This window comes from Lepidochelys olivacea (genome assembly GCF_965140295.1).
Source record: "Lepidochelys olivacea isolate rLepOli2 genome assembly, chromosome: 3".
Taxonomy (NCBI): domain Eukaryota; kingdom Metazoa; phylum Chordata; order Testudines; family Cheloniidae; genus Lepidochelys; species Lepidochelys olivacea.
In genome coordinates this window covers 206,154,474-206,166,686 of record NC_140413.1, presented here as the reverse complement: position 1 = coordinate 206,166,686, position 12,213 = coordinate 206,154,474, and the positions used below count along the sequence as shown (strand labels likewise).

The 12,213-nt window shown below is 43.5% G+C and overlaps 1 protein-coding gene across 2 annotated transcripts in view; it reads right to left on the bottom strand.

The window, feature by feature from the left end:
* The window catches only part of SLC24A3 (solute carrier family 24 member 3), a 319,465-nt gene that overhangs the window by 82,362 nt on the left and 224,890 nt on the right, over window positions 1-12,213 (bottom strand). For both annotated transcript variants that reach the window (XM_084625278.1, XM_084625279.1), the window contains exon 4: window positions 4,538-4,612. In XM_084625278.1, the coding sequence (XP_084481404.1) occupies window positions 4,538-4,612 (75 nt within the window). The remainder of the gene's footprint in view (window positions 1-4,537; window positions 4,613-12,213) is intronic.

The following is a 12,213-nucleotide window of genomic DNA, read 5'->3' as shown; positions in this document are numbered from 1 at the left end:
CATGATGACGCCCCTCTGAGTCACAATTCCTCCCCATACACATGTTGTCTCACCTACTCTGGCCAGTACGTGGTGGGGGCTGGGGGATGAAGCCAAGTTCTTGCCCATGTGCTCTGTGGAGTACGTAAGGGTGTGATTACCCCAGACCCAAGGTGCTAACTTCCCTGTATGGGATTTACCCAGCAGCAGCTAAAAATCTCCACTGATAATCAGGGACTGGCATTCTCTTAAAATACGCATACTTACCAAATTTCTTTTAGCTGTAAGAAACCCCAAAGCCCACTTCTAGCCTTCATCGCTATAGACAGACGGAGGTTGTTCTTATGTGAAACATTATTTCCTGAGAGGAAAAGCACTCACGACTGTGTACATATTTCATTGGTATAACCCTTTTTCAAATATCTGCTTAGTTAACTATTTCCTATATGCTTTCTGTAGTCCCACCATTCCATTGGTGCGAGCGACAGCTCAGTAAATGGGACCAAGCTACTGAAACCAACGGGACCATCTGACACCTCCCATTGGTTTATGCGAAGAAGCTAGAAAGCGACCTCCTTCCAATATGGCTGCAAACCGCTACCTTGTTTCTACACAAAACAGACCCAAACACGTAAGCTGCCGTGCCTGGCTATGGGTCAGCAGTGGAACAAGGGGCAGTGGGATGTGAAGGAAACGCTTTTCAGACAGCATTGGTTGTTTAAAACAACAAACAGCAAGCCAGCTGACAGGCGCGCTAAACACTTTTCCTCTATCTTCCATTAATTCCCACTGAAACCTGAAAAGAATCCCATGGTGCATTGTATTTTTACCACAAGAATCTCTGAGGGTTCTTCATAAATATTAACCTCAGCAAACTATGTATATGCAAAGATAAGGTAGAGAGTTAATTTACTCTGCAAAAAAAATGCAGAACAAGCAATCGAATCCTCAGTTAACAGTTCAATCACAGCTTCATTTTCTCACAAGGGTGCCAGATACCCTTAACTCTGCCCCCATCACATGCTAATCATACAGTCTTTCATATATAATATGGGGGGGCAATGGAAGAGGAGGTGGGTGGGCAGAGTCTGGCCTCCATGGGAGGCAGGAAGCTTAAAAGTGTTATATTGTCATAATAACGTGACAAATTGATTGAACAAAAAGATTTTCTGAAAGTGATCTAACCCGGACTAAAAATATTGGGAAAGACATATCTAGGATCAAAGGCAGATCTCCCAAAGGGCTAGTTTCTGCTGCACCAGGCTCAGTGGAAACACAGATGCACGCATTGTATCACATACAGCCTGTACCCTGCTGATACCTGCGGAGGAGGGATAATCAGTCAAGGGTTATGCTTGAGTTCGTACTTCCTAAAGACAGATTATTATAATAGTGGCTTCCTTGGGACAGAAATCTGAGACAATGTATTCAAATGGTCATGACAAGCTGGGTAGTCCAAAGACACGGAAAAGGAGGTAAAAATCTATTCCACAGTAATATCAGTTGGGGCCTGTATATGCTATTATAACCCTAATATTAATACACTTCCAATTCTGATTAAACTAAACCGAAAAAGCCATTCTTATTCTGGAATAAGCATGTCCACATGAGGTGCTATTGTGGACTGTCAATTGCCAAGTGCTTACAAGCTCCTAGGCAATAGAACTTCCCTAATGTGACCAAATGACAGTGAGACCTCTTTCCAATGACAGAATTTTGCAAGTTAACAAGTGAGAGAACCTACTAAAAATATACCAAGCATACCATGTCACCCAGTAGGGTTGCACATCTGTCACCTTTAGTGACATTGAATAATCCCCGGCTCTCAAAGCCTCCCTATTGATTTCAACGGGACTTCTTGTGGAGTAGACAGTTACTTTGTGTGGGGAAGGGCAGCAGAATCCAGCACCAGATGTTATCCGAAAGTGTGATCAAACTATTTCCCCTTTAGTCTGAAAAAGGCAGACAAGGGGGCCAGGAGAAAAGGCAGTAGAGACCCTTCCCAAGTTAGCTGGGTCGCTTTCCCATGAACATCTGAATGCTAACACTGAAGGCTATGACCATGCAAGTTGGAAGTTTTTAAGACAAGTCATTTCAGATTAAGACAAAAAAATAAGTTGGAGCCACTCTGAAAAGAGGATCATGTATTTCTTTCACTGTCACAGAACTCGAGAACAGCTTGAGGTCATCGGAAAGAAAGGACTTTGTGTCTCAAAAAGGTCACCTTTGGGCTGAGAACAAATATATTGAAAAAAAACCACTTATGTTTTTGAGAAAATTGATGCATCTTTGGATAATCATGGTTAACATGTGTTGTTAACCTATATCACATTGCTATGGTCTGCAGTATGATCACATTTATCTAATACTTGTTTAACCACACTCCCTCTTCTCTGCACCACAACTGTATCTCTGGCATGGATCAGTTGCCCAGTCACCCCTTTGATCATCCATATGTTTTTCGCTGAGACAAGGCTGTGCTGTATTCCGATGAACCAGAAACACCAGTACTGTTTATGAGTCAGCTTCCATCAGAGCTGTCAGATAGAAATGATTTTGCAACTAACCTCCCACACCTCCTCCCGCAGCTCAGGAGCAGCTCTGTTTTCAGGAAGATGGATAATTGTGGTTCTGCCATCAGGGGAGATCTGCAGGTGTCTTTCCCAATTGACAAAGATCTCTAAGTGGCAAAACCAATCTGTATTTTCTACCTGCTGCACAGATTTCGTAGCATGGAATTGGCTTTGGGAAAGATTTGAAGACACTTCAAAAATACTGCCCACGCTCAACAAATAATTATCTTTCTGTGTTTATTCAGGCTGGGAAGAACTCCTTAACTTCTAAAATTTCATCCCGCTGGCCTGAGCCAAATGGGGACAGTTTCCTTTGCAATTGCTTGAAATGTGTGAGAGCAGCTTTTCTTGCTGCTGAACAATTTATAATGGAATTAGAATCTTGCAGGGAGGTCTGAAATCCAAATAGGGATCAGAGCCTTAGCTAATGTAAATCAACCATAGCTCCTAATTTATATCAGCTGAGGATCTGGCCCAGTGTTTTAAACTGAAGTCTGCATTGTGACATGCACTCAGCAGAATTTTTACCATTAATCATTATGGTTATTATACATTCATATTACAGTAGCGTGTACAGGCCGGCGAGCTCAGGGCTCCCAATGCTAGGTGCTGTAAAACATAGAAAATGAAAGGCCCTGCCCCAAAGATCTCACAGTTTAAAGACAAGACAGCAGGTGGGTGGAGCAGAGAAGCTGGTTGGGGTGGGGACCAAGGTAGCAAAAGTAAGAGGATGTGTGCAATTCTTAGCCAAGCAGGAGGAGCACAGATATCCCTCCATCTGCCCAGTGACTGCACAGATAAGGAGACTGCTGCATGTCTGTTGAATTTTAAATCCAAACCAAGACTTTGTTGAAATCAATGTCAGGGCAGTAGAATCCATATTTGTGGTGTGTGTAGGACCAAAATAGTCCTCTTTTGGCCAAACTCTGCCCCTTTGGGTGACCTGTTTGTTCCAATGTGATGTAGAGAGGGTTTAAAACATCATTTGAAACTTGGAAGTATCCAGTGGATCAACATTTTCATGTCAAAGTCAAGGTACATCTTAATTTCTCTCATTTTCCCCCCAAGAATTGGCCAGTGCAGCTGATGGAATGATTTACAGGAAGTTTCTCAGAATTTAGAGTGCAGAAGTTTAAGAAGCTGGAAGAACTGTAATTTTGCAAATTTTAAAATTTAGCTTTACTGGAAAAATTTCTATTTTAATGTAATCCAGGCTCAAACAGATATTTTTCATCAGAAGGTTAAAAATATGCAATTGTTGGCCATCTTTGTCAGAATTACAGTATGCTATATTGTATTTTTAGAAATGTATTACTATAATTTTTATTTCAGTAGCACTTAGAGGTCACAGCCAAAACTGGGAACGCATTTTGCAAGATGCTGAACAAACATGTACTAAGGAACAGTCCCTGCCTTGAAGAGCTTGTAAATTAAATAGATAAGACAACCAAATGTTGGGAGAGAAGAAACGTCAATAACCTGTGGGGCACAGAAAGGGTAAGTGACTTGCCCAAGATCTCTCACAAGAAGTTTGTTACAGAGCCAGGAACTGAACTTCTGAGTCCCAACTGAGCAACTTAACCACAAGACCGTTTTTCCTGGGTATTTCTTAAGGTATGTTTTTAACTACATAGTATTTATGCTTTATTTGCTAAAGAGAGGGGTGCTCTGCAGATATAACTGTTCTTATTGTTACTGAAGTGGCAATCACAAGCTTTATAAGGGTACCCTACAAATATTATTTGTCCACTAAGAAATGCACACGCAGGCGCCTGTAACAGAAATGCACAAAGTGGAACCAATCATTTGCGCGATATTATAAATCAATGTAAACACAACATCTGTTTTCTTACCCATTAAATTTTTTTAAAAAAAAACCCAAATGAGAAACTGTAATATAATGCTATCTACTATGGACACATCTTGAGGTTTTCAAGGGAAATTGCTACTAAAGTGACATGCAAGAAACATCTACAAATACTTACTTCACTAATCTTTTCCAATGAAGGGACAAAGAAATCATCACAGACAATTGCCAAAGCGTAGAACATATACATGGCCTGAAAGAGAAAACATAACATTGAGTTTAGAAGGTGCCAGGGAAAGACACAAATTGTAATGTCCCACTTGAACTTGGATTTTTAAATTCTATTGCTACAGCAATTTATGGGACATCTAGTAGTTTATGGAAGGATCATGAAGTATTTATCCAAAACTCTTACAAGTTATCAAGTGCCACCGTCACTTAGCATCAGACAGTGACAAATGATTCTTTTAAGTTCTCTAGATGTTGCTTAAACACGTTCAATATCTCCTTTATCCTCCTTTTCCATAAATTCGAGGTTTTTTTTAAAGTATAAGTGTGTTCCATGAAAAACTGAACTCTCCAGAAGGGGTTTTCAATTGCTAATGCTTCAGTGCAGAGCAAAGAAGTGTGTTTGTACTTAGACTCCCTGGAATGATACCTAGAATTCTAATCCTAGGACTTTATTTAATCCAAAGTAATGCTAGTCTTAGAAAGAACTCCCCTCCCCGCCCCCACAAATGAGTGGCTGGAAAAGATGTAAATTCATCATTTTAATGTTAACTAAAATCATAGGGCCCACTATGGCTCTTTGGGATCTGAACTGAGTTGGGGAGACGCAGGGCCATGCAGCACAGGAGCAGATCCCCAGCTGGTTTAAATCATTCAGTTAAGGATCTGGCTTATTATGCTTTTGCAAAGCCTTATGCACCCAGTGGAGCTGAGGTCAGAGCAGTGAGGTGCAAGACTCCCTGGGTGATGGGTTAGCCAGGGCTTCTCCCAGTGTGGAATGGGGAGGGAGACACAAGAGGGAAGGCAGAGTCCTCTCCCCAAATCTAGCTAGTGTGCTCCTCTGGGTGCCTGCAGCCAAATTATGGCTGCTCTCCCCATCTAGTGCACTCATGCAGGGTCCGTCATAATTTGGCTCTACAGGTTTTGTGGAAAATGAGGTATATGCTGTATTTATAAGCCTGGCATCCCCAACAGAGATTAGGAAATGGTCTGTCTCAATCAGCTGCCACGGAACAGCCCCAGGGTATATTGGGATGCTACATTTCTCTCCTGGATCTCATTCCTGGCAGACTACAGTACCTGTAAAAAGAAAAGGAGTACTTGTAGCACCTGAGAGACTAACAAATGTATTTGAGCATAAGCTTTCGTGAGCTACAGCTCACTTCATCAGATGCATTCAGTGGAAAATACCACTGAATGCATCCAATGAAGTGAGCTGTAGCTCACGAAAGCTTATGCTCAAATAGATTTGTTAGTCTCTAAGGTGCCACAAGTACTCCTTTTCTTTTTGATTAAGCAAATCACCCTAACCTTAGAAACTCTCTCTCTCTGCAATTTTACTTTTTTTTTTTTAAATGCATAGTCTGTCAGATGGAGTAAACTGACTGGGTATGTCTGAAAGTGAACAGTACAGATCCCCAGAAATAAGTGCTTTTTACAGCTGGGTCCATAGAGCACACCACTGTATCCCAGATTCCCTTCTTCTCACATTTCTGCTGAGGGCATTACAACCTCAGTTGCCTTTCCAGCCTCGGAGTGAGACTGAGCTGTTTCAAAGTTCAAAGCAGTCTACAAGTTTTGCGCTGCCTGTCATATCCCTTGATGGCTCGTAAAAATAATGCTACACAGGAGAAAAAAAGAGACAAGACTGGTTTGAACTCATAAAAAAAAGCTCTAGCCAGCTCTGGGCCCAGGGGTGGCACACTGTGTTGTGTTGCAGACTGATTTCTGGACAGGACTGCCGATGCTGGCTTGCAGAGAGCCAGTGATGAGTAGGCATGGTGCAGAGGTAAAGAAGCATAGGCCCCAACCGTACAAACACTTATGTATCAAGGGCCTGATCCTGCACCATGGACATTACTGGCAAAATTCCCATTGACTTCAGCGGTGCAGAATTCTGTCCCAGTGGGATTACGCATGTACTTAAAATTAAGCACACACATGTTTGCAAGATCAGGGCCGTAGGCGCCACAGCAGGGGTAGGGAATGTGCAATGGTACAACAAACTGTTCTCAGTGCAGCTTTTCTACCGGCCTGAGTACCTAAGAACAGGCTGTCATGATCATAGTTCTCCACTGGTATCAAGGAAAGAAGAGTATTTTAAAAAACCACCACCATCACACACAGGGCACGTCTACACAGCAAAGACAAACCCACAGCTGGCTTGTGCAGGGCTCTTTCATTGCTGTGTAGACTTTGTATTCGGGCTAGTGCTTGGGCTGTGGGACCCCAGCCTGAGCCTGGAAGTCTACACAGAAATGAAACAGCCCCATAGCCTGAGCCCTGTGACCCTGAGACAGCTGGCATAGGCCAGCCGCGGGTTTTTCTTTGCTGTGTAGACGTACCCCAAGCCACAAAGCGCGGATGTGCCATCACACAGCATATCAGTCCAAAGCGGTAGGAAATGAGTGTGGACAGTGTTGTCATTAATGTTAACTGGATTCAGATGCACATATCTATATACAGGAGAACCTCAGAGCTATGAACACCAGAGTTATGAACTGACCAGTCAACCACACACCCCATTTGGAACCGGAATCAGGCAGCAGCAGAGACAAAAGAAAGCAAATACAGTACAGTACTGGGTTAAACGTAAACTACTAAAAAAAAATAAAGGTAAAGCAGCATTTTTCTTCTGCAGAGTAAAGTTTCAAAGCTGTATGAAGTCAATGTTCAGTTGTACACTTTTGAACAAACCACCATGATGTTTTGTTCAGAGTTACGAACAACCTCCATTCCCGAGGTGTTTGTAACTCTGAGGTTCTACTGTATATGAGGGATTGTTAATTGAGTTACTTAATTTATCTGAATTGTGCAACTTCAGCACCACAGCTGTTTGTGGCATTTTTATTCAGCATTAGCCACAATAGATTAATTTCCCAAATGCCTCTTTACTGAATTTATACCTCCCAGGGTTTCTTTGTGGGTTTTTGAGGGTTGTTTATAAGGTGGTTTTAGAGAAGTGGAATAGAGACCTGTGGGAATCAGTCTGGAATTCTGATGGAATTATGTTTGAATAAAGTCAATTATTTGTCCTCATTTGGCTTCATTCTTCGTTGCAAGTTAAATGATCACACACAGTCATATTTATTTTCTGGTCATCTTTTTCCATTACAAAACCTACGACCCAGTAACCACACAGCTTGATAATTGTTTGGGGGCTAAACTAGGCCTTCCCAATTCCCTCGCCCTGCTGACATGATCTAACCACTTTTCCCATCTCCCTGTTCTCTCCCTGGCTTTTTTCAGCCAGCAGACTTTTCTATAAAGAGGAAATGCTGATCATAAAATAAAATGAAGTCAGGAAAGAATCCCCATATTTAACTGGAAAAAAGGGCCCGGTTTAAAATGAGAAGAGGAGAGATTTGGGCAAATGGAAATCTTTAATGACAAGGAGAAAGCAACAGAAACAAAATGAATGAAATATAGAAAAAAACCCACAACATTTTAATATATTATGTTGTTGACAGTGAGAATTTTAGGTTGATGCTCAACTGAAAAAGAAATCCACTTTGGAGCTGTCCAAAGAACTCTAGAGACCATATTTAAGCGTAACTTGGGCTTACTGCCTGTATATGAAATAACTGTATCATGGGCTGCATACGCTCTAAAGCCAGGGGCTGAAGTACTGAGAGGAAGGCCGAGGAATTTATAGCCCAGGATTGGCTATTGCCAAGTTAACAGAAGGTGCCCTGAAGCTGAAATATGCACATTTGAAACTGAATATTCAAACTGGAACGAAAGACCCCTAAAAACCAAGAGGAGCCAAAATCAGATGGTGAATCGGCTGACTGGGAATGATTTAGATCAAAAGAAAACATCCTTTTGACAGCTCCTCTCCCTGTTCATCTTCTGCCATGGTTCCCCTCCTTTCTCTCCGGCACCCAGCCTCTTCATTCACCCTGCCCCACACAAAGTAAATACAATATGGTTGACGTCCTGCTTTGAAAGTGAATTGGGAGACAGAAGCTAGGATGCTCCCACAGGTAAATGTGCATGTTACTCTGCTCCATGATTAAGGTTGCAGGTACGTTTTCTTTAGAAGTCCTACTGTAGTCCCCTGTCTAAAATTCACAGACATAAGAATATGGGCCTCAAAGCTGATAGGTTAGTTCCAGGGTCAAGGCAGGATTTTTATATCTGCTTTGAAGCTGTTTTGAATGAAGTGTTCCTGAACTGCTGCATAGGAAAGTTCAAATTTAATCTATTGTGTTCATCCAGTCTGTGCAGCCACTCCCAGCCAGCCACTCCCACATATCTACCCCCTCACATCCATCACACCTGCACCCACCCCTCACTCACACACACACACACACACACACAACTGTATGCAGCCATCTGCTCACATGCTCACTCCCGCCTCCCACTGCTCCCAAATAAAGTGGAGTGGGCCTCTTCCCCTTCTCTACAGCAAAATCAGTAGGGGCACTCGGAATGCTCGGCTGTCCCTCCCCTCCTGAGCCAGGGGGCAGGCCTCGGTACCGCTGTGCTCCTCAGCTTCCCTTTCCCATCCTGAAGAAGACAGTAGTGATGCCTTTGGGCTTCTGCTCCCACGGGTTGCACGTGTGGGCTCCCAGCCCCGTGAATGTTCCCAGAATGCTTGCTTTACACTGGCTGCTACTGAAGGGACGAGAGGTTGCCATTTAAGAGTGTGTAATACCATGTGCCATGCTCCCCTGGGAATGGGAGATGCCATTGTTCTCACGGCACCAGTGTACCGCCCCTCCACGGTAAGCAATTGGCTCCTACGGACAGGTGTTTTATTTTTCAAGGGATTTAACACAAGCACAGTGGAGGAATAAGGATGCAGCAGAGAACACGCTGCGTTGGCCCCCTGGCCGCCAACTGCACCAGCTGTGCTCAGGACGGGGAGCTCTGCCGCCAGAGATGGTTCAAGGGAACCAGGCCACACTGGCACCCATGTGTTGTCCCTGGGTAAATCCTGCCCACCATTAGGCTCCCCAGACCTCCCACAAAGGGAGGTTTCATCTGCTTTCAACCACCACAACAATCCCCCAGTGGACTTCCTGCCACTGGGGGCCCTACGCAACGTTCCACAGTAGCTGGTAAAACATGTTGCCTCTGTGGTCACTGCCACTATTCTGATGGTATCTTTATTTGCTTCTAGGACACCCAATACCTTACTCATGATTCTAATTTAGAAGAGGTCTTGTTCCATAACGTGCACGTTACCGATTGCTTTGTGTTCTCTCAGGGAATTCAACAGCAATTCCTTCCAACCTGTGGCTGGTTGATTCTGTAGGTGCAGTTCACATCCTGGAAGTCTTCTCTCACTCTGTCTATAGTTTTCTGGGTAATTTTAATGGACAACATTTTACACCTAGACATGGATTGTTGGTAGAGCCTCTGATATATAAAATATATATAAAATAAAAATCTATATTAAAATCATGTATTTCTTCAAGATAAACATATCAAAATGAGAATTACTGGTCACAGAGAAAGATATTTTTTAGGAGCCTTTACTGTATCTTACTAAAGAGATGCAAATGAAGTTACATAAATCTCCATTAGGAATTACAGCATACGAGGCTGTTTTAATTTGCTGTAAATACTGAAAATCTGGTCCCTTTATAAAACTATTTTTAAATGTAAACACTGTCTCACACTATTTATCTACTGTAAACATTTGCAGCGACTCAAACTCAAGCAGCCTAACATTTATTAGGGACCTTCTTACATTCTGCATATTCATTCATCTGTCAGACAGTCGCACTCTGGCTTTCTGATCGTTGGTGTTTTATTGATCCTATTGCAAACCCTGATTCTATTTGTCTGACTCTTCTGCAACCATCTTTATGCTTTCTTCCTGTAGCAGGGTGAGCACCCGCTCCAGCCCTGAAGGGGTTGGAAAAGCGCTGCAGAGGGCTGGGGCTGGGGAAGGGAGCAAAACCTCGGCTGATTGGGGGAAGTGGTGGCAGCTGGGGGCCACGCCCCAATCAGGGCCCAGCTGGCTCTATAAAGGCTTTGAGTCAGAAGTTCTGGGAGAGACTCTCTCTAGCTTGGAGAGAGAGGGACCTGGCTGCAAGGGCTGAGAAAGTACCCAGATTGGGAGCAGGGCAGCTCAGACCTAGGAAAGCTGCAGGCCTGGGAAGGCCTATTAGGTATGGGGGGTTGCAAGGGCAGCGGGTCCAAACCCCTTTGCCTGTGATGAGGGCTTATACTGCAGTCTGCCCCAGGGAGCAGGGGCTAGTTGGTGACTGGCAGTAGACCAAGACTGAAGCGAGGTGGGGATAGTGGGTGGGGGTTCCCCTGGGAGGGGGAGACTCAGAATTGTGGAGGTACTGCCAGGGGGCAGTACCCAAGACAAAGGCACTGGGGTCCAGGAGGGGGTGAGACACCAGCTTGAAGGAGGCGCTCTGGAGGCTGGATGCTAATTCCCTGAGACAACCAGCAGGAGGTGCTGCCAGGTGAGTCTGTGCTCCGTGACACTTCCACATTACCCCATATGCCTTGGATGCCCTCTCTGAACTGATCTACAGGGCAACTACTCTTCTTTTAAGTCCTCCCACAAGGCTCACTTCTGCTGTAAAATTCACCAACTAGGTCAAGGCCCACCTGGAAAAAATATGTATGTTTTATCCTTCTTCCTCCAGCCTTCTTAGCTTGTGAGCTCTTTATAGCAGTGCCAAAATTACTGTATGCCTGGACCTAGTCCACTGTGGGTGCTACCTTAATACAAGCAATGTTAAATAATAACAAGCATCCTGTATGGAACATGTAGTAGGAAAAAATAATCCCAACTACAGTATATAATAAGTAAGGCTACGATTATGTTATGGAAGACATGGAATCTGTAGCCTCCAGAGACCTTCATGACATTCTCTGCTTCAGCCCCAGGGGCTGCAGGACTCTATCTTCTCTTCAGGAAAAAATGGTCACCCTGCAGCTCCCTGCTGCTGTGGGCAGAGGGGGGCCCCCCTGCAGCTTCCATCTGCTGTGGGAAGAGGGGGAACCCTACAGCTCCCAGCCACCATAGTGGTGGGGGAAACCATGGAACCACAGCAGCAAAAGTCACAGATAGGTCATGGCTTCTGTAAATTTTTGTTTATTACCCGTAACATGTCTGTGACTTTTACTAAAAAGAACCATGACAAAATCTTAGCCTTAATAATGATCAGTTCTAAATGAGCTGTTACCACTCAAGAAAGATCTTGGAGTCACCATGGATCTCTGAAAACTTCAGCGCAATATGCAGCAGCGGTCAAAAAGGCTAACAGAATCTTAGGAACTATTAGGAAAGGAATAGAAAATAAGACCAAAAATATCATAATGCCACTAATAAATCCATCTTTTGCCCACCCCATGAATACTGTGTGCAGTTCTGGTGATCCCATCTCAAGAAGGTTATAGTAGACTGGAAAAGGTTCAGAGAAGGGCAGCAAATATGATCAAAAGTATGGTTTCAACATGAGAAGAGACTTGAAGGATTAAGACTGTTCTCTTAAAAAAGATGTGACTAAGGGTGGATATTTTAGAAGTCTATAATATCATGAATATCAAAAAAGTGTCATTTACCCTTTCCCCACAATACAAAAAACAGGGTTCACATGGTGAAATAGGCAGCAGGTTTAATACAAACAAGAGTAAGTACTTTTTCACCCA